Genomic DNA, 21266 nt, shown 5'->3' on the forward strand with positions numbered 1-21266 from the left:
CCTGAGTAACTGGGACTACAGGTGTGCACCACCGTGACTGGCTAATTTTTTTTTTTTTTTTTTTTTTTTTTTGTATTTTAGTAGCGACGGGGTTTCATCATGTTGGGCAGGATGGTCTAGATCTCCTGACCTTGTGATTCGCCCACCTCAGCCTCCAGAAGTGCTGGGATTACAGGTGTGAGCCACTGCGCCTGCCCACTTTTTTTTTTTTTTTGAGACAGAGTCTCCCTCTGTCGCTAGGCTAGAGTGCAGTGGCGTGATCTCAGCTCACTGCCACCTCTGCCTCCCGGGTTCAAGCAATTATCTGGCCTCAGCCTGTTGAGTAGCTGGGATTACAGGCATGCACAACCATGCCCAACTAATTTTTGTATTTTTACTAGAGACAGGGTTTCACTGTGTTGGCCAGGCTGGCCTCAAACTCCTGACCTTGTGAGCCACCATGCCTGGTCTAGAATGCCTAGGATACTTTCTCTTTGGGTTCATTTGTTCTCTCCTGTGCAGAGGCTCTAATGTTGTACTTAGTCTCTCTTGTTTATATTTGCATTTGTTGGCAGTGATTTCAGTATCCCATCCAGAAAAAGATTGTTAGGCCATTTTATTGTCTACAAGTATTTATCCCCTCATTTTTCCTTCTCTTTTTCTTTTTTCTTTTTGCAACCTGTGTGCACAGGGTCAAGTTTCCCCCAAATATATGCTTATCCCATGTTTTCTCCTTGGAGTGTTTTGCTTTCAGGATTGAATTTAACTGTTTTATTTTTCATAGATTTTTGTGTATTGGGCAACATAGGGGTGCTAGTTCAATCTCGTGCACATGACTACCCAGTTTTCTCAACTGTTGTGCCTTTGGTGTGCTTTTGAAAAATGTCTGCCCTAAATATAATTTTGGGTTGATTACTTGGCTCCCTCATTTTGTCCATTCGGTTGTCTTTCTATGTTTATGCCAGTCAGTGATTGCTTGGATGACTGTAGGTTTTGTTTTATCTATCATCCATGTATCTACCTATCTGTCTGCAATATATCCTAATCCTTTTTTTTGTTTGTTTGTTTGAGACAGGTTATCGCTCTGTCACCCAGGCTGGAGTTCAGCACTGTAATCTTGGCTTATTGCAGCCTTGACCTCTGGGGCTGAAGTCTTCCCTCATCAACTTCCCAAGTAGCTGGGACTATAGGTGCGCACCACCATGCCCCACTAATTTTTTTGTACTTTTTGTAGAGGTAGATTTTGCCACATTGCCCATACTTCTCTCGAGCTCCCGGGCTCAAGTGATCTGCCTGCCTCAGCCTTCCAAAGTGCCATGATTACAGGCAGGAGCCACTGTGGCTGGGGCAACCCTGTTTTAAAATATATATATAATCGACTTATTTTGATTAAATTGGAGGTTAGTTACATGTGAACATTTGATGACATGGAGGCTTGTGGCCTCTGACCCCGTCACCCAGGCAGTGAACAAAGTGCCAATGAGGTGGTTCTTCCGCCTGCACCCCCTTTCTGCCTCGTTTTTTCATCTGATAGTCCCCGGTGTCTATTGTTTCCATCTTTATGTTTGAATGTATTCACTGTTTAGCTCCCACTCATAAGTGAGAACATGGAGTATTTGGTTTTCTGTTCTTGCGTTGGTTTGCTGAACATAATAATCCCCATGTCTATCCATGCTGCTTAGGACATGATTGTGTGTTCTTTTTATGGCTGCGTAGTATTTTATGGTGTGTATGCACCACATTAAAAAAAAAATGTCAAATCCGCTGTTGCTGGTCACCTAGGATGCTTCCACGTCTTTGTTCTTGTGAACGGCACGGCAATGAATGCAGAAGAACATGTGTCTTTTTGAAGAAGGATTTATTGTTTTTTGGGTAGATATCAAGTGTAGTGGAATTGCTGGGTTTGATGGTAGTTCTGTTTTAAGTTTTTTGAGAATCTCTAAACTGGTTTCTATGGTGTGAACTGGTTTTCACGTTGACCAAGAGTGTAGCAGCGTTCCCTTTCCTTTGCTGCCTCCCAGCATGTTGTTTTGACTTTGGAAAAATGCACATTCTGACCAGCGTGAGATGGTATCTCATTGTGTTTGGGAGTTGCATTTCACTGATGATTAGTGACATTGTGCATTTTTTCATGTCGGTTGGTCACTTGAACATCATCTTCTTTTTTTTTTTAAATTTATTTTTATTTTTTTATTTTATGAGACAGTGTTTCGCTTTGTTGCCCAGACTAGAATGCAGTGGCATGATCTTGGCTCACTGCAACCTCCGCCTCCCGGGTTCAAGTGATTCTCCTGCCTCAGCCTCCCAAGTACCTGGGATTACAGGCGTGTGCCAAGACGCCCAGCTAATTTTTATATATTTAGTAGAGATGGGGTTTTACCATGTTGGCCAGGCTGGTCTCGAACTCTTGGCCTCAAGCTATGTGGCTGCCTCAGCCTCCAAAAGTGCTGAGATTGCAGGCGTGAGCCACCATGCTGAGCCTGTTTCCTTAAATTTCTTTACAAAAATTTACCCTATGGTAAAAGTGTACTACCAGAGAGTAGAATGAGACACTTTGGTCCGTGCGTACATTGTGTAATGATGAAATCAGGGTGTTTAACATCTCTCTTGCCTCACAGAGTTATTATTCCTTTGAGGTGAAGACATTCAGAATCCTCTTTTCTAGTTTTCTTGAAAACTACACTCTAATAATGTTAAACCTAGTGACTCTGCTGCTGTGGAATAGAACTACAGGTTTCATTCCTTTCATGGAATATGTAACTTTGTACCCATTTCCAATCCCTGACCGTGCCCCACCTTTGAACCCTAAACTGTGGTAAAACAGTTGTGCTTACCAGTTCTAAGAGATAAAGTTTTTTAGGTTGCTCCTGGGTGAGTCGATGTGGTTTGTCTTTTACTGCATAGTTATTTCTTCTCTTTTATTTTACTTATTTATTTATTTATTTAGAGATAGTTTCTGGCTCTGGTTGCTCAAGCTGGAGTTCAGTGGTGCGATCTTGGCTCACTGCATCCATGACCTCCTGTGGCTCAGGTGATTCTCCCACCTCAGCTTATCCAGTAGCTGGGACTTTTGAGACATGTCTCTTCAGGTGCATTGTCCAGCTTTGGCTGGGTTACTTGGTTTTGCATGTTTCACTTCTTAGTAGCATTAGTTTCTCGTGCATACCATGTAACAATCTCTTTCAGATAAATGATTCCTCATCATGCCCTCCCTATATGAAGAATGCCTTCTCATTGTTGATTGGTTCACTGCTTCCTTTACCATGCCGTAGTTCTTAAGTTTTCTTTTTCACATGTTGAGTTTTCCTTTTGTTAGCAACGATTTTGGGTCAGGCCAGAAAGAAAATCACACTTTTGATGCATTTCATTGATTTTGAGTGTATTTTCCATGTATTTCCTAACTACTTTTTGTTTTTGCAACCTATGAGCATAGATTAAGTTGCCCTGTACTTCCACTCACTCTGTGTTTTCCTGTAGAAGTTTTATGCTTTTGGGTCTTGTGTTTAGGTTTTCATTTATTTCGAGTTGGTATTTGTGTATTGTGTAACATAAGGGTCCTATTTCGCCCTTTTTCATGTGAATATCCAGTATTTTCAGATTCATTAATTGAACAGACATCCCACTCCTCATTGCGTCTTCCAGGCATTCTTTTGAAAAACGTGTTGACTCCATACAGGCATACGTTTAGGTTCTGTTATGTCCGCATGGTTTCACTGTTACGTCTTTACCATAGTCTTTGGATGAGTAGATCTTTTCCATGTAATTTGAAATTGAACAGTGTGAGGCCTCCAAACGAGGTTGTATTTCCTAGGATTGCTTTGCATATTTGGAGTCTATGGTAGTTCCATGTGAATTTTTAGTTGTGCGTAGTTACATTTCATGACAAGTTTGGTTCATACTGCATGTCCAGAATTAGGGGTACAATGGGGACATTGAGGTACTAGTGTACCTTACATAAGGATAAAGGATAAACTTGAGGTTTCCATGTTTTGTGAGTTTCCAGTTTTTTCAAAATCATTTACAGAATGGACTAGCTGTTTCCCAGTTTATTTGTCTGGGATTTTTTTTTTTTTTTTTTTTTTTTGAGATGGAGTTTTGCTCTTTTGCCCAGGCTAGAGTGAAGTGGAAGTGGTGTGATCTCAGCTCACTGCAACCTCCATCCCCAGGATCCAAGCAATTCTCCCGCCTTAGCCCCCGAGTAGCTGGGATTATAGGCACACACCACCATGCTGGCTAATTTTTGTATTTTTATTTTATTAGAGACGGGGCTTCACCATGTTGGCCAGACTGGTCTCAAACTCCTGACCTCAAGTGGTCAGCCTGCTGTGGCTTCCCAAAATGTTGGGATTACAGGCATGAGCCACCATGCCCAGCCTTTTGAGAAATCTATTGACTGTAAGTACATTCAGATTTGTCTGTTGGCTGCCTGATATTGTCCAGTGGCATATGTTTCTTATTTTTATGCCAGTTCCTTGCTGCCTCAGTAAGTATAGCTTTTCGATGTCGTTTGACATTGGGGAGCATGAGGCATTCAAGTGAGTTTCTATTTCTGGGAAGTGCTTTGGATTTTCCGGGTCTTCCATGGTTCTCTGTGAATTTTGTCATTGTTCATTTACAGTTTTAAAATTGGGTTTGTCATACATGTCCAAAATTAGGGGGTACAGTGGGATTTTGTTTACTTGCGTACTTTGAGGAATGATGAAGTCAGGGTGTTTTGCATATCTATTCCCATGTCTAGTTTTTATTTATTTGTGGTGTGAACCTTCAGTGTTCCTCTCCTTTCTAGCTCTGTTGAAAGAGATCCTACCATATTGTTACTTGTAGTCACCTTCCTGTGGAGTAGATCACCAGCATTAATTCCTCCCCTGGAAATGCAACTTGGTACCTATTACCAATGCCAGCCCATGCCCTCCCCTCTCCCGAGCGTCTGATAACCACTATTGTACTTTCACTTTCAATTAGATAATTCTTTTTTAGTCTCCTCATGGGTGAGATGATGCAGTGTTTGTCTTTCTCTGCCTGTCTGATTCCACTAAATATAATGTCTTCCAGGTTTATCCGTGTTGCCACAAAGGATCTTATGTCATCAATGTTTGTTGATGGGGTGTATTTTGTTGTGTCTGTATGCTGAAGTTCCTTCATCCCTTCATCAGTTGATGGACAGGTAGGTTGATTGCTTATCTTGGCTATTGTGTGTAATGCTTCGGTCAACCTGGGAAGGCAGCTATGGCTTCCTTCCATGCAGTGATTTCACTGTCCCTAAGTATATACCCACTGCTGGAATTGCCAGATGAAATGGTAGTTTTCTTTTTGATTGTTTGGGAAGCTCCAAGAGGTTTTCGTAGTGCCTATAGTAACAGTGATTTCTCCCAATAGTGCATGAGAGTATCTTTGTATGCACCTCCCTCTGGGGAATTTGTTTGAAATAATTGGTTTCTTTTTTTCAAATTAGAGTGAGTCTGTACCTGAGTGTGATTTTCAGTTACAGTTTAGAGATGACTAGTAATGTTGAGAACCACCTTTTTTATATGTTAGTGAATTGCACATTGTCTTTTCAGTGATGTCTGTTCAGGTTTGTTGTCCAGTTTTGGCTGGGTTCCTTGGTTTTGTTTTGTTCCTCAGTGGCGTGTTAGTTTCTTCTGAATGTCAGATAATCCCTTTCAGATACTTGATTCCTTGTAATGTCCTTTCTATCTGAAGAATGCCTTCTGAGTGTTGGTTGGTGCATTGTTTTCTTTACTGTGCAGTATTTCTTCAGGTTTTTTTTTTTACTGGTTGATTATTATTTTAGTTCACAGTAATTATTCTTGTAAGATATAGTCAATAATAAAAACAAGAATTTTTGACTTCTATTATTGGAAGTGTTTTCCTTCTGTTGTTTTTCTCACTATTTAACATTGATTTAGGTTTTTTGAAATTTAAGCTCACTCTGTTTTCCTGTAGGCATTTGATGCTTTGGGGTCACGTGTTTAGGTTTTAATTTGTGAGCCACAGCACCCGACCTCATTGCATCTTGTAGGCGTTCTTTTGAGAAAAATGTGTTGACTGCATACAGGCATACGTTTAGGTACTGTTATGTCCATAGGTGCATGGTTTCTTTTTATGCCACTGCCGTAGTCTTTGGATAAGTAGAGTTTTTACCTGTAATTTGAAGATGAAGAGTGTGAGGCCTCCAAACTAGTTTGTATTTCCTAGGATTGCTTTGCATATTCAGGGTCTTTGGTGGTTCCGTGTGAATTTTTAGCTGTGTATAGTTAACGTTTTGTAAAACGTGTGGTTCATACCACATGTCCAGAATTAGCAGTGAATGGGACATTTTGATACTTGTATATCTTGCATAAGGATAGAATCAAGAAGTTTCTTGTGCCTGTGACCATGTATAGGTCTTATATCTTTGAGGTGTGAACATCGGTATCTCCTCCTTGGTAGCTATTTTGAGAAAGACACAACCGTATTGTTACACACAGTCTCCCTGCTGTGGAGTAGAATACCAGAATGTATTCTTCTCCTTTAACTCTCTGCATACCTATTGCCAATCCTTGCCTGTGTCCTCTCCTCTACCCAGCCTGTGGTGACCACTACTGTATTTCCACCTTCAGTGAGTAAAATTTTTCAGCTCCCACATGAGTGAGAATGTGCAGGGTTGATCCTTCTCTTTTCTCTGCCTTTCTGATTTGATTGAACATATCTTGCAGGTGCAGCCGTGTTGCGGGAAAGAGAAAATGCCCTGAATTTTGATGGCTGAAAAGTATTCCATTGTGCCTGTGTCCTGAAGATTCTTTATCCCTTCATCTGTGGATGGACAGGTAGGTTGATTCCATCTTTTGGCTATTGTCAGTAGTGTGTCAAGAAAGAAGAGAAGGAAGCTTTGTCTCCAGCATATGAATTTCATTTGCTTTCCATGGATAACCATGGGTGGGATGATGACATTACATGTTAGGCACATGTTTAATTTGTTCAGGGACCTTCCAGTGTTTTTCCTAGATCACATCCTAATTAAAGTTCCACCCAGTAGTGTGTAAGATTATCCCTTTCTTTGCCTCCTCACCAGCCTTTGCCTTATTTCAAACACAGTCTTTCTTTTTGGCAATATTCATATCAGTTGGATTGAGATGGTGCCTGAGTATGGTTTTCATTTACATGTTTGAAATGAGTTGATCTCAAACAGTGATGTTGAGAAACCCATTCTTTTACCTGGTTTTTTGTTTTTGTTTTGTGGAGACAGTTTCTCTCTTGTTGCCCAAGCTGAAGTGCAATGGCGCCATCTCAGCTCACTGCAACCTCCATCTCCTGTGTTCAAGTGATTCTCCCTCCTCAGCCTCCTGAGTAGCTGGGAGTAGAGGTGTGTGCCCCCATACCCGGGTAATTTTTGTATTTTTAGTAGAGATGGGGTTTCACTACGTTGGCCAGGCTAGTCTCGAATCCCTGACTTCAGGTGATCTGCCTTACTCAGCCTCTCAATGTACTTGGAATCCAGGCGTGAGCCCCTGCACTCGGCTCTTGTACCTGTTAACTCATTTCATGTGTACTTATCCAAAGTGACTACGCAGGTTTCCTGCTGAGTTTTTGCTGTGTTACTCAGGTTCCTTGCCCAATTTTCATTGGTTGTGTGTGTTTTCATTGATAGTAGTGTTAGTTTCTGGTAAATGTTCAATACAAACCTCCCTCTGATATGTAATTACTTACCAGTTTCTTCCAGTGTGTACTATGCCTGCTGTTTCACTTGCTTTTTTTTCTTTCTACTCCAGTGAAGAAGCTCTTCATTTTTGGTCTGTTACATGTTTCTTTTGTTGGCAGTGGTTTTGTGTTTACTCAAGAGAAATACTAATTTCTGTTTCTTTCCCTTGGCAGTGAGTATATTTTTTTGATTTTCTTAATCTTCCTTTCTCTTAGCCACCCGTGATGATAGGTTCAGGTTTCGCTAAGCTAATGCTCACCTTCAGTTTTCTCAAAGAAATTTTAAGCTTGCAGGTCTTGTGTTTGTTTGTGGAAGTGATTTTGCATGGATTTCTGTGTGTCATGGAAAACAAGGTTTTATTTAATTCTTTTGTGTGTGGATTTCCCATTTCCTCAAAGCCATTGACAGAATGAACTAGTCATTTCCCATTTTATTCGGGGTTCTTTTTAGAAATCTGTTGACTATAAGTACATGTATTTTTGTTGCTTGGATGCCTAATACTGTCCAATGGCGTATGTTTCTCTTTTTATGCCAGTTCCTTGAGCTTGAATAAGTATAGCTCTTCAGTGTAATTTGACATCGAGGAGGGTGAAGCCTTCAAATGAGTTCCTATTTCTGGGAATTGCTTTTGGATTTTCAGGGTCTTCCATGGTTCTATGAATTTTAGCATTGTTCATTTATAGTTTTAAAATTAAGTTTGTAATACATGTCCAAAATTAGGGAGTACAGCAGGTTATTTTCCTACATGTATATCCTTGAGGAATGATGAGAGCTGCATGTTTTGCATGTCTATTCCCATGTCTAGTTTTCATTTGTTTGTAGTGTGAACCTTCAGTGTTCTGCTCCTTTCTAGCTCTATTGAAAAACAGGCTACCATATTGTTACTTGTAGTCACCCCCCTGTGGAGTAGATCACCAGCATTGGTTCCTGCCCTGGAAGTGCAACTTGGTACCCATTACCATTGCCAGCCCATGCCCTCTCCTTCCCACAGCCTCTGATAACCACCACTGTACCTTCATTTCACTTAGATAATTCTTTTTTAGGCCGGGCGCGGTGGCTCACGCCTGTAATCCCAGCACTTTGGGAGGCTGAGGCGGGCGGATCACAAGGTCAGGAGATCGAGACCACGGTGAAACCCCGTCTCTACTAAAAATACAAAAAATTAGCCAGGCGCGGTGGCGGGCGCCTGTAGTCCCAGCTACTCAGGAGGCTGAGGCAGGAGAATGGCGTAAACCCAGGAGGCGGAGCTTGCAGTGAGCCGAGATCGTGCCACTGCACTCCAGCCTGGGCGACAGAGCGAGACTCCGTCTCAAAAAACAAAAACAAACAAACAAAAAAAAGATAATTCTTTTTTAGCTTCCACTTGGGTGAGATGATGCAGTGTTTGTCTTTCTCTGCATGGCTGATTCCATTGGATATAATGTCTTCCAGGTCCATCCGTGTTGCCGCAAATAATGTTATGTCATCAGTTTTTGTTCATGGGGTGCATTTCATTGTGTCTGTATGCCGATGCTACTTCATCTCTTCGTCAGTTGATGGATGGGTAGGTTGATTGCATATCTTGGCTATTGTGAGTAGTGCTTCCTTCAACCTGGGAAGGCAGCTATGGCTTCCATATAGTAATTTCACTGTCCCTAAGTATTTTATATTTTTAGTAGAGATACAGTTTCACCATGCATGCACATACACGCTGTTGGAATTGCTAGATGAAACAGTAGCTAGCTTTGTGATTGTTTGGGAAGCTCCGAGAAGTTTTGTAGTGCCTATGGTAACAGTGATTTCTCCCAACAGTGTATAAGAGTATCTGTGTATGCAGCTCCCCCTGGGGTATTTGTTTGAAATAATTGGTTTCTTTTTTTTGTCTGAATTAGAGTGAGTTTGTATCTGAGTGTGATTTTCTTTTTTTTTTTTTTTTTTTGAGACGGAGTCTCGCTCTGCCACCCAGGCTGGAGTGCAGTGGCCAGATCTCGGCTCACTGCAAGCTCCACATCCCGGGTTCACGCCATTCTCCTGCCTCAGCCTCCCGAGTATCTGGGACTACAGGCGCCCCCCACCTCGCCCGGCTAGTTTTTTTTTTGTATTTTTTAGTAGAGACGGGGTTTCACCGTGTCAGCCAGGATGGTCTCGATCTCCTGACCTCATGATCCGCCCGTCTCGGCCTCCCAAAGTGCTGGGATTACAGGCTTGAGCCACCGCGCCCGGCCGTGTGATTTTCATTTACAGTTTAGAGATGATTAGCAATGTTGAGAACCATCTTTCTTTTTTTTTTTTTTAACCTGTTAGTGAATTGCATATTGTCTCTTCAGTAACATCTGTTCAGGTTTGTTGCCCAGTTTTGGCTGGGTTACTTGGTTTTGGGTGTTTTGTTTCTCAGTAGGGTGTTAGTTTCTTCCAAATGTCAGATAACAACTGCTTTTAGATGCAGGATTTATTGTAATGTCCTTTCTGTTTGAAGAATGTCTTCTGAGTGTTGGTTGGTGCGTTGTTTTCTTTACTGTGCAGAATTTCTTCAGGTTTTCTGTGTCTTTATTTCTTGATTATTATTTTAGTTAGTGGTAATTTTTTATTTTTATTTTTCCTTTTTTGGGGGGGAGTTTTGCTCTGTTGCCCAGGCTGGAGTGGGGTGGCACAGTCTTGGCTCACTGCAACCTCCACCTTCCGGGTTCAAGCGATTCTTTGTCTCAGCTTCCTGAGTAGCTGGGACTACAGGTGTGCGCCACCACTCCTGGCTAATTTTTGTATTTTTAGTGGAGACACAGTTTCACCATGCTCCTGACCTCAAGTGATCTACCCACCTTGGCCTCCCAAGATGCTGGAATTACAGGTGTGAGCCACAGTCCCCAGTCAGCAGTGATTATTTTTGTAAGGTAAGGTCAATAACAAAAAACTAGAATTTTTGACTTCTATTATTGGAAGTGGTTTTTTTTCTGTTTTTATTTTTTCCTATTGTTTTCTTTTACAACCTGCCAGGTTAGATTCAGATTTTCCAAAACTTAAGCTCACTCTGTGTTTTCCTTTTTTTTTTTTTTTTTTTGAGGCGGAGTCTCGCTCTGTCGCCCAGGCTGGAGTGCAGTGGTTCGATCTCGGCTCACTGCAAGCTCCGCCTCCCGGGTTCCCGCCATTCTCCTGCCTCAGCCTCCCGAGTAGCTGGGACTACAGGCGCCGCCACCACGCCCGGCTAATTTTTTTTGTATTTTTAGTGGAGACGGGGTTTCATTGTGTTAGCCAGGATGGTCTCGATCTCCTGACCTCGTGATCCGCCCGTCTCGGCCTCCCAAAGTGCTGGGATTACAGGCTTGAGCCACCGCGCCCGGCAACTCTGTGTTTTCCTGTAGCAGTTTTATGCTTTTGGGTCTTGTGTTTAGGGTTTAATGTATTTTGAGTTTATATTTGTGTATTCTCCCAGTCTTTAGGATGCCTTTTTTTGTTTGTTTCATTGTTTTCCTTTCCCTGTAGAAGTTGTAAAGTATCCCTAATCTCTCATGGTTATAGTTTCATATGTTAGCAGTGATTTTTGTGTTCAACACCCTACTTATACAAAACACACACAAACACGCACACACACAGCCAAGCCTTGCATTGTCTGTGGGTGTAGTTTCCCTACCTTTTTTTTTTTTTTTTTTTTTTTTTTTGTATTTTTAGTAGAGACAGAGTTTCACCATGTTAGCCAGGATGGTCTCGATCTCCTGTCCTCGTGATCCGCCTGCTTTGGCCTCCCAAAGTGCTGGGATTACAGGCATGAGCCACTGCTCCCAGCCTTTTTTTTTCTGAGATGAAGTTGTGCTCTTGTCTCTCAGGCTGGAGTGCAATGGCACGATCTCGGCTCACTGCAACCTCTGCCTCCTGGGTTCAAGCGATTCTTCTGCCTCAGCTTCCCAAGTATCTGGGATTCTAGGCGGCTGCTACCATGCCTGGCTAATTTTTGTACTTTTAGTAGAGACGGGGTTTCACCATATTGGCCAGGCTGGTCTCAAACTCCTGACCTCAGGTGATCCGCCTTGCCTTGGCCTCCCAAAGCACTGGGATTACAGGCCTGAGCCACCTCGCCCGGCCACACTTTTTTTTTTTTTTTAATGTTATGAGGCTTTTTTACCTTTTTTTTTTTTTTTTTTTTTTGAGACGGAGTCTCACTCTGTCCCCCTTGCTGGAGTGCAGTGGCCGGATCTCAGCTCACTGCAAGCTCCGCCTCCCGGGTTCAGGCCATTCTCCTGCCTCAGCCTCCCGAGTAGCTGGGACTACAGGCGCCCGCCACCTCGCCCGGCTAGTTTTTTTGTATTTTTTAGTAGAGACGGGGTTTCACTGTGTTAGCCAGGATGGTCTCGATCTCCTGACCTCGTGATCCACCCGTCTCGGCCTCCCAAAGTGCTGGGATTACAGGCTTGAGCCACCGCGCCCGGCGCTTTTTTACCTTTTGCAGCATGTGTGCAAAGACACAGGTTTCCTAAAATATATGCCCACTCTATGTTTTCTTATAGGACTTTTACAGTTTCAAGATTGAGTTTAGGTCTTTAATTCATTTTGAGTTGATTTAGTGTATTGTGAAATGTAGGGGTCCTGTTTCAGTGTTTTGCCTGTAGATAAAATCATTGATTGAACCAGACTCTCCCTTTGCCACTGTGTCTGTTTGGGGTTTTGAAAAATGTGTTCCCTACATATCATGTTGGGTTGAGTATCTGGCTATCTCATTCTGTCCCTTAGGTCCTCGTTCTGTGTTTGTGACAGTCGTGGATTGTTTGAATAACTGCAGATGCTATTTTCACTTATTATTTTCTTTGCTTCTAACCTTGGATTTTTCTTTTTCTTTTCTTTTCTTTTTTTTTTTTTTTTTGAGACAGAGTCTTGCTCTGTGGCCCAGGCTGGAGTGCAGTGGTGCGATCTTGGCTCACTGCAACCTGTGCCTCCCGGGTTCAAGCGATTCTCTTGCCTCAGCCTCCTAAGTAGCTGGGACTACAGGCACCCGCCACCATGCCAGGCTAGTTTTTGTATTTTTAGTAGAGATGAGGTTTCACCATATTGGCCAGGGTGCTTGTGAACTCTTGACCTTGTGATCTGCCCATCTTGGCCTCCCAAAGTGCTGGGATTAGAGGCATGAGCCACAGTGCCCTAACCTTGGATTTTTCTTTTAATGCTTTCTGCTCTCATTATAGTTTAAAGCATACATAATCAAGTTAGTTACATCTGTTGATTGTATGACGCTGAGTCTTGGGGTGCCAGCAACCCCGTAACACAGGCAGTGAGCAGAGGGCCCACAGGGTGGGTCTTCAGCACACGCTCCCCCTCCCTAGTTTTTTTTTATTGTTCTGGTGGTCATTCCAGGTGTCTGTTGTTCTCTTCTTTATATTTAAGTCCATTCAAAGTTTAGCTCCCACTTACAAGTGAGAACATGTGGCATTTGGTTTTCTATTTGGGCCTTAGTTCACTTATGACAGTGGCCTGCAGTTTCCATCTTCTGGGCTCAGGTGATCTTCCCACCTCAGCCTCTAGATTAGATAGGACTGCAGGTGCCCGCCACCACATCCAGCTAATTTTTGTATTATTGTAGAGATGGGATTTCATCATTTTGCTCAGGCTGGTCTCGAATTCTGGACTCAAGCCATCCACCTGCCTTGGCCTCCCAAAGTGCTAGAATTACAGGTGTGAGCCACTGTGCCAGCATCTCATCCACTGTTGATGGCTAGGTTGATTCCATGTCTTTGACATTGTGAATAACACTGCCATGAACATACGAGTGCCTGTGTCTTTCAGATAGATGGATTGATTTTCCTTTGGGTAGATGCACAGGAGTGGGCTTACTGGGTGAGAGTGTAGTTCTGTTTTCAGCTCTTTGAGAAATCCCCGATCTACTTTCAACGGTGTTTGTACTGATTTTTATCCCCTGCAAAAGTGTACCAGCGTTTCCTTTCCTTGACTGCCTCGCCAGCGTGTGTTCTTTGCCTGCGTGGTCCTCACCATTGTGACCTGTGTGGGATGGCATCTCGTCATGCTTTTGATTGGCAGCTCTCTGGTAATGAGTGAGTTTTAGCATGTTTTCCTATTTGTTGGTTGCTTATTGACTTTTGAGGAGTGTGTGTTCACATCCCTGGCCCGTTTATTAATGGGATATTCTTTTTCTGTTTATTCCTCTGGTTGACTTGTTGAAGGGCCTTGTAGATTCTGCATGTTAGACGTTGGTCAGAGGCACAGTTTGGGAACGTGTTCTCCCATTCTGTACGCTGTCTGTTTACTCTGTTGTAGTCTCTCTTGCTGTGCAGCAGCTCTTTCAGGTGTTAAGTCTGACTTGTCAATTTTTGTTTTTGTTGCCGTTGCTTTTCAGGACTTAGCCATCTAAATGCTTTGCCAAAGCCTATGTGGAAAAGGATATTTTACACGTTTTCTTATAAGATTTTAATAGTTTGAGTTTTTACATTTAAATCTTTCATTCATCTTGAGTTCCTCTTTGTGTCTGGTGTGAGGTAGGGGCCCAGTGTTATTCTTCTGCACATGGCTAGCTGCTTATTTCAGCACCATTGATTGAATAGGGTGTCCTTCTCCTTTTGCTTACATGTGTGGATTCTATGTTAGATCAGATAGTTTTCAGTGTGTGGTTTTACTTCTTGGTCCTCTCTTGCGTTCTACTGCTCTGTGTGGAAGTGGGTCCCTGGCTTTTCCCTGAAATTTGAAATCAGGGAGTAATGTATCCGACATAGCCTGGATGTCTCAGGATTGCTGAGGATGAAACTCGGGGCACTTCATGGTCCCACATAAATTTTAGCAGCGCATATTTCTATTTCTTTTTTTTTTTTTTTTTTTTTTTTTTTGAGACGGAGTCTTGCTCTGTCACCCAGGCTGGAGTGCAGTGGCCGGATCTCAGCTCACTGCAAGCTCCGCCTCCCGGGTTTACGCCATTCTCCTGCCTTAGCCTCCCGAGTAGCTGGGACTACAGGCGCCCGCCACCGCGCCCGGCTAGTTTTTTGTATTTTTTGCATATTTCTATTTCTTTCAACACATGTGTTGTATAGTAAAGGAACAATACAATGAGAGGATAGAGTGGGGCGTTTTGGTCCATGCATACATTGTGGAATGATGAAATCAGGGTACTTAGTGTTTCTGTTACCTTTTCCCATTGTTTATTCCTTTATGGTGAGAACCTTCAGTATTCTCCTGTCAAGCTGCTTTGAAAGTGATGTGCCGATACTGTTAACCCTGGTCACCCTGCACTGGAATAAAACAACAGAGTTTTCCTCCTCTCATTTATATGTAACTTTATACCCTTTTACAATCCCTGCTCATTACCCCTCTTTTCTCCCAATCCCTGGAAACCAATATTGTGCTCGCCAGGTCTTTGAGATAGAGTTTCTCAGATTTTGCATGTGTGAGATGACTCAAGGTTTGTTTCTCTCCCCCTCACTCATTTAATTTACCCTCATGTTCTCCAGGTGCAACCGTGTGGTTCTCCACGATATGATTTCATTGTGCTTTTCTGTGTGAAGAGTATCCCGGTGTGTACATGTGGAGCAGCTTCTTTCTCTCTTTGTCTGTGGATAAGCAGGTAGGTTGATGCTTACACTGGCTCTTGGGAACAGTGCTGGAATCCACATGGGTGGGTAGATCTATCTTTGGTGTCCTGATTTCAATGGCTTTGAGTGTATTTCCAGTAGTAGAATTGCTGGTTGAAATGGTAGTTGGAGTCTTTTAAGGTTTGGAGGAACCTCCAAGTGGTTTCTGTAGTGTGTGTGCTAGTTTACCTTCTCACGAACTGTGGAGAAGAATTTCTCTTTCTCTCTCTCTCTGGAAACACACACCAGCATTTGCCTTTCTTTCAATGTTCTTTTGTCTTTTTTTTGTTACAAAAAATAAGATGGTGTCTAAGTGTGGTTTTGATTTACATTTTGCTTGTGGTTAGCGTTGTTTGCCAAGTTATTGTGAACTTGTTTCAATGTGACATGTAAGACTGGGCAAAGGACCTGAAGACCTGAGATGGATGCACAGGTAAAATATTCTGAATCAACTTACTGATCCTCATGAGAAGTCAATCAAAACCACACTCAGGTGTCATCTCATTCTGGTGACAATGAATGTTACCAAAATGAGATAGCAATTTCATTGCGGTAGAGTATGTGTGTATAACCAGCGGGTACAAGGGACATTTTGATCTATGTAAACGTAGCATCATAATGAAGTCGCAATGTCTGGCACCTCTGTGAGCTCCAGACTTATGATTTCTCTGTGGAGAGAATATTCACAACTGACCTTTGTAGCTGTTTTGAAAATTTTGGTTTTCTGTTCTTGCCTTTTGTTCATAATGGCCTACAGCTCTGTCCAGGTTTCTGGTAAGGGCATGGATTTGTTTTTTATGGCTGTGTAGTGTTCCGTGGTGTGTATGTACCACATTTCCTTTCTCTGATCCACTGCTGATGGGCACCAAGGCTGATTCCATGTCTTCACCATTGTGAGTAGTACTGCCATGAACATACGAGTGCATGCGTGTTTTGGATGGAAGGATTTTCCTTCGGGTAGATCCTCAGGAGTGGGTTTGCAGCGTTGGGTGGTAGTTCTCTTTTAGGTTCTTTGAGAAATGTCCACACTGCTCTCCAGGGAGTCTGAACTAGTTTGCATTTCCCCCAACAGTGGACCTGCATTTCTTTGCTCATCTGCCCCACCAGCCTCTGTTGTTGTGGACTGTGTGTCATAATTGCCATTCTGACCAGTGTGAGATGGTATCTCAGTATGTTTCTGATTTGCATTTCTCTGATGATCAGTGAGATCGAGCATGTTTTTATTCTAATTGGTTACTGGTACACCTCTTTTTAGTGTGTGTTCATGTCCCTTGCCTATTTATGAGTTTTTTTTTTCCTGATTTTATTTGTTTAAGCTCTTTACGGTAAATCCTGGATATTAGACGTTTTTCAGATGCATAGTTGGGGAATATGTTCCCTCATTCTATAGGCTGTGTGCTGACTCTGTGGTTGCTTCTTGTACAGCAGCTCTTTTGAGCATTAGGTCCCACTGATCAGGAATTGCTTTTGTTGCCATTGCTTTTGGGGGCTTGACATATAAATGCTTTGCCAAAGCCTCCGTCAAGAAGGGTATTTGCTAGATTCTCGTGCAGGATTTTTTCATTTCAGGTCTTGCATTTTTATGTGTTTATGTATTTATTTAGAGACCGCGTCTCACTCTGTCATACAGGCTGGAATGCAATGGAGCGATCTCGGCTCACTGCCCCCTTCTGGGTTCAAGTGATTCTTCTGCCTCAGTCTCCTGAGTAGCTGGGCGTACAGGTACGCACCACCATGCCCGGCTAACTTTTTTTTTTTTATTAGAGACGGGGTTTCACCGTGTCAGCCAAGCTGGTCTTGAACTCCCGACTTCAAGTCATCTGCCCGTTTTGACTCCCAAGTGCTTGGATTCCAGGCATGAACTGCCGTGCCCAGCCCAGGGTTTTGCATTTCAATCTTTGATTCATTTTGAGTTGCTTTCTGTACATGGTGAGACATAGGGGCCCAGGCCCAGTGTTATTTCTTCTACATCTAGCTAGCCACTTATCCCAGCACCACTTACTGATAGGGAGTCCTTTCTCTTATTTTTGTTGATTTTTTTCAAGTGTCAGATGGTTTCAGGTGTGTAGGTTTATATCTAGGTCTTCTAATCTGTTCCACTGTGGAACTGGGTCCCCAGCTTTTCAGTGAAAATGCCAAGCTACTACATTGTCTATGGGTGTTTCCATGTTTTAACGTATTTTAAATACCTTTAGCAGCCTACGTGCATGGATTTCTTTTCTAAAATACACGTGCACCCTATGTTTTCTTGTAGGAGTTTTGTGGTTTCAGAGTTGAGTTTTAGGTCTTTAATGTATTTTGCATTGATTGTTGTGTTGCATGACATAAGGGTCCTATTTCAGTGGTTTGTATGTGAATATTCAGTTTGCTCAAAATCATCTATTGAATAGGTTCTCTTTTGCCCATTGCGTCTTTTTGGTGTCCTTTTGAAAAATGTGTTCACTATATGTAAATTGGGGTTGAGTATTTGGTTTACTCATTCTGTCCACTTTCTTAGTTTATGCCAATAAAATATTGTTTGCATAATTATAAAAGTTTGTATTTTTCATTCATGTTTTTAGCTTCTAAGTTTGTATTTTTTTAACATAATTTCTATGTTTATTATAGACTAAAGCATACAAAGGCAGATTAGTTACTGCCTTTGGTATATTGCATGACACTGAGACTTGGGGTCCAAGCAACCTTATCATGCAGGCAGTGGGTGTACCCACCAGGTAGGTCTTTAGCCCATACCTCGTCCCTTCTTCCTTTTTCATCTGATAGTCACTAGTGTCTGTTGTTTTCACTTTTACGGTAGGGTGTATTCAATGTTAGCTCCACCTTAGAAGTGAGAACATGTGGCATTTGGTGTTCTGTGTTTTCCTTATTTCTCATTAGATAATGGCCTCCAGCTCCTTTCATGTTGCTGCCAAGGACATGATTTCCTCTTTTTTTTTTTTTTACGGCTGCCTAGTGTTTTGTGGTATGTATGTACCACATTTTCCTTTTCAGATCCACTGTTGATGGGTACCTAGGTTGATTTCACGTGTTTGCCGTTGTAAATAGTGCCGTCATGAGCGTTTGTGTGCAAGTGTGCTTTGGACAGAAGGATTTATTTTCCTTGTGTATACCCCAGTAGTGGGATTGCTGAGTCAGATGGTAATTCTGGTTTAAGTTCTTTGAGCAATCTCCGAAGTGCTTTCCATGGTGTCTGAACTACTTTTCATTTTCACCAAAAGTGGACCAGTGCCCCCTTTCTCTGCTGTCTTGCCAGTGTCTTTTTTGTTTTTAACTTTGTAATCGCCATTCTGACCAGCATGAGATGATATCCATTATGCTTTTGATTTATATTTCTCTGACAATTAGGTTGAGCATGTTTTCACTTTTGTTGGTTGCTTGTACTTCATCTTTCGAGAAGTGTGTGTTTATATCCATTGCCTATTTATTAATTGAATATTTGGGGAGTTTTGCTAATTGATTTGTGTAAGGTCTTTAACGTAGATTCTGGATATTAGACCTTGGTCAGGTGCATAGTTTGGGAACATTTTCTCTCATCCTGTATGTCGTCTGTCTACTCTGTGGGTAATTTCTTGTGTTGCGTGGTGACTCTTTAGTGTATTAGGTCCCACATGTCGATTATTGCTGTTGTTGCAGTGTCATGTGGGGTCTTAGGCATATAAATGCTTTGTCAAAGCTAATGTCGAGAAGGGTATTTCCTAGGGTCTCTTGTAGGATTTTTGTACTTTGAGGTCTTCCATTTATATCTTTCATCTGAGTGAACTTTGGTACATGGTGAGAAGTAGAAGCCTAGTGTTACTTACTCTTCTGCATATGGCTCACCATTTATCCCCAAGACTGTTGAAAAGGGAGTTCTGTCCCCATTACTTATCATTGTGTATTTCATCCAGCATCAGGTGGTATGAGGTGTGTGAGTTTACTTCAGGTTCTCTGTTCTTTTCCACTCATCCATGTGGAAGCAGGTCCCTAGAGTTTGAGTGAAATTTCACATCAGGGAGTGTGATGCATCCAATGTAGTTTGGATTTCTCAGAATTTCTTTGGAAATGCCTTGCATGAACTTCAGCTGACATGAACTTCAGCATTGTTTCTTTCTATGTACTTAAAAACAATTTGTCCTGTAGTAAAAGTATACGATTAAAGAGCAGAGTGGGACATTTTGATCCACTCATATATACCTTGTGTAATGAGGAAAGCAAGGCATTGACTGTCTCTATTACCTTGTGTAGTTATTATTTATTAGTTCTCTGTGGTTGCAATGTTCAGAATCCTTCTTTTCAGACTTTTTTGGAAAATATGGTAGGATACGGTTAACTCTAGACATCCTACTGTGGAATAGAACAGCTGAATTTATTCCTGTCATCTGAGTGTAACATTGTATCCATTTCCCAGTTCCTGCCCGGACTCTCCAACTCCCAGCCTCTCTTCACCACTGTGGAACTTTCTATATCTAGGAGATAAGGTCGTTTAGAGAGAAAGTTGATCTCATTCTCACATGCATGAAATCATGCCGCGTTTGTCTTTCTCTTCCTGGCTTATTTCATTGAAGGTCATGTCCTCCAGGTTTCTGTACGTTGCTGCAGATGACATGGTTTCATGAATTTCTCTGGCCGAAGAGGATGCCATTGTGTACTGCAGTTTCTTTATCCCTTTATCTGTGCATGAACAGGTAGGTTGATTGGATGCCTTCGCTATTGTGCATAGTGCTTCAGTCACCATAAGAAGGCTGATATCTCTTCAACATAACAGATTCCATGTGCTTTCTGTGTATAACCAGTGGTGGGATTGCTAGGTGAATGGGTAGTTGTAAAATGTTTAAGATACCTTCAACTGTTCCGCTTCGTGTGTATAGTAATGTACATTCTCACCAATAGTGTATAAAATCTCTTTTTCTGCATTTCTACATTGGCCACTGCCTGTGAATGTATGGGTTTTTTGTTGTTTTTGGTAAGTTTCATTCTAATTAGAGTGAGAGGTATCTGAGTGTGGTTTGCACTTAGACATGTGTATGAGGATTAGTGAAGTTGAGCAACTTCTCTGTGACCTGTCAGTCAATTTCGTGGTTACTTTTCAGATGTGCCTGTTCAGGTTCTTTGCCCAGTTTTAGCTTGGGTATTAGGTTGTGTTCATTTTCCGAGTTAGAGTAGTGTTAGTTTCTCATACATGTTAGATTGCAACCCCTTTCACAGATATGATTCTGCTGAACTTTCTTTCAATCTGTAGGATGCCTTCTTTTTTTAAAAAATTATTATTATACTTTATGTTCTAGGGTACATATGCACAATGTGCAGGTTTGTTACATATGTATACATGTGCCATATTGATGTGCTGCACCCATTAACTCATCAATTACATTAGGTGTATCTCCTAATGCTACCCCTCCCCCCTCCCCCGAACCCACCACAGGCCCCAGTGTGCGATGTTTCCCTTCCTATGTCCAAGTGTTCTCATTGTTCATTTCCCACCTATGAGTGAGAACATGCGGTGTTTGGTTTTCTGTTCTTGCGATAGTTTGCTGTGAATGATGGTTTCCACCTGCATCCATGTCCCTACAAAGGACATGAACTTATCAGGATGCCTTCTTTAATGGTTCGTTGTTTCTCTTTCCCATGCGGAAGCTCTAAGATGATGTATAGACCGGGCGCGGTGGCTCACGCCTGTAATCCCAGCACTTTGGGAGGCCGAGGCGGGCGGATCACAAGGTCAGGAGATCGAGACCACGGTGAAACCCCGTCTCTACTAAAAATACAAAAAATTAGCCGGGCGCGGTTGTGGGCGCCTGTAGTCCCAGCTACTCGGGAGGCTGAGGCAGGAGAATGGCGTGAACCCGGGAGGCGGAGCTTGCAGTGAGCCGAGATCGCGCCACTGCACTCCAGCCTGGGCGACAGAGCGAGACTCCGTCTCAAAAAAAAAAAAAAAAAAAGATGATGTATAGTCCCATGTGTTTGTGTTCACATTTGTTAGCAGTGATTTTTGTGTCCCATCCAAAAAGAACAAAGAATTAGAAAGAAAAGGTATTGCCAAATCAATTGCATGGTCTAAGGGTTTCTTGCCATAGATAATTTTTGCTTTTGTTTTC

The 21266-nt window shown here is 42.3% G+C and overlaps 1 protein-coding gene across 6 annotated transcripts in view; it reads left to right on the forward strand.

The window, feature by feature from the left end:
- Positions 1 to 21266, forward strand: part of LOC126929581 (uncharacterized) — a 50984-nt gene that overhangs the window by 2794 nt on the left and 26924 nt on the right. For 2 of the 6 annotated variants that reach the window (XM_050746004.1, XM_050746005.1), the window contains exons 2-4: positions 6675 to 6785; positions 9089 to 9200; positions 15073 to 15185. In XM_050746004.1, coding sequence (XP_050601961.1) covers positions 15144 to 15185 — 42 coding nt within the window. In that variant the 5' untranslated portion in view covers positions 6675 to 6785; positions 9089 to 9200; positions 15073 to 15143. Of the gene's footprint in view, positions 1 to 1054; positions 1170 to 4239; positions 4375 to 5031; positions 5144 to 6674; positions 6786 to 7727; positions 8695 to 9088; positions 9555 to 10405; positions 11624 to 15072; positions 15186 to 21266 lie in introns of those variants that run through there. The other 4 variants (XR_007717238.1, XR_007717239.1, XR_007717237.1 and 1 more) reach the window with 4 other exon arrangements.

Source organism: Macaca thibetana, chromosome 10, assembly GCF_024542745.1.
Source record: "Macaca thibetana thibetana isolate TM-01 chromosome 10, ASM2454274v1, whole genome shotgun sequence".
Classification (NCBI taxonomy): Eukaryota; Metazoa; Chordata; class Mammalia; order Primates; family Cercopithecidae; genus Macaca; species Macaca thibetana.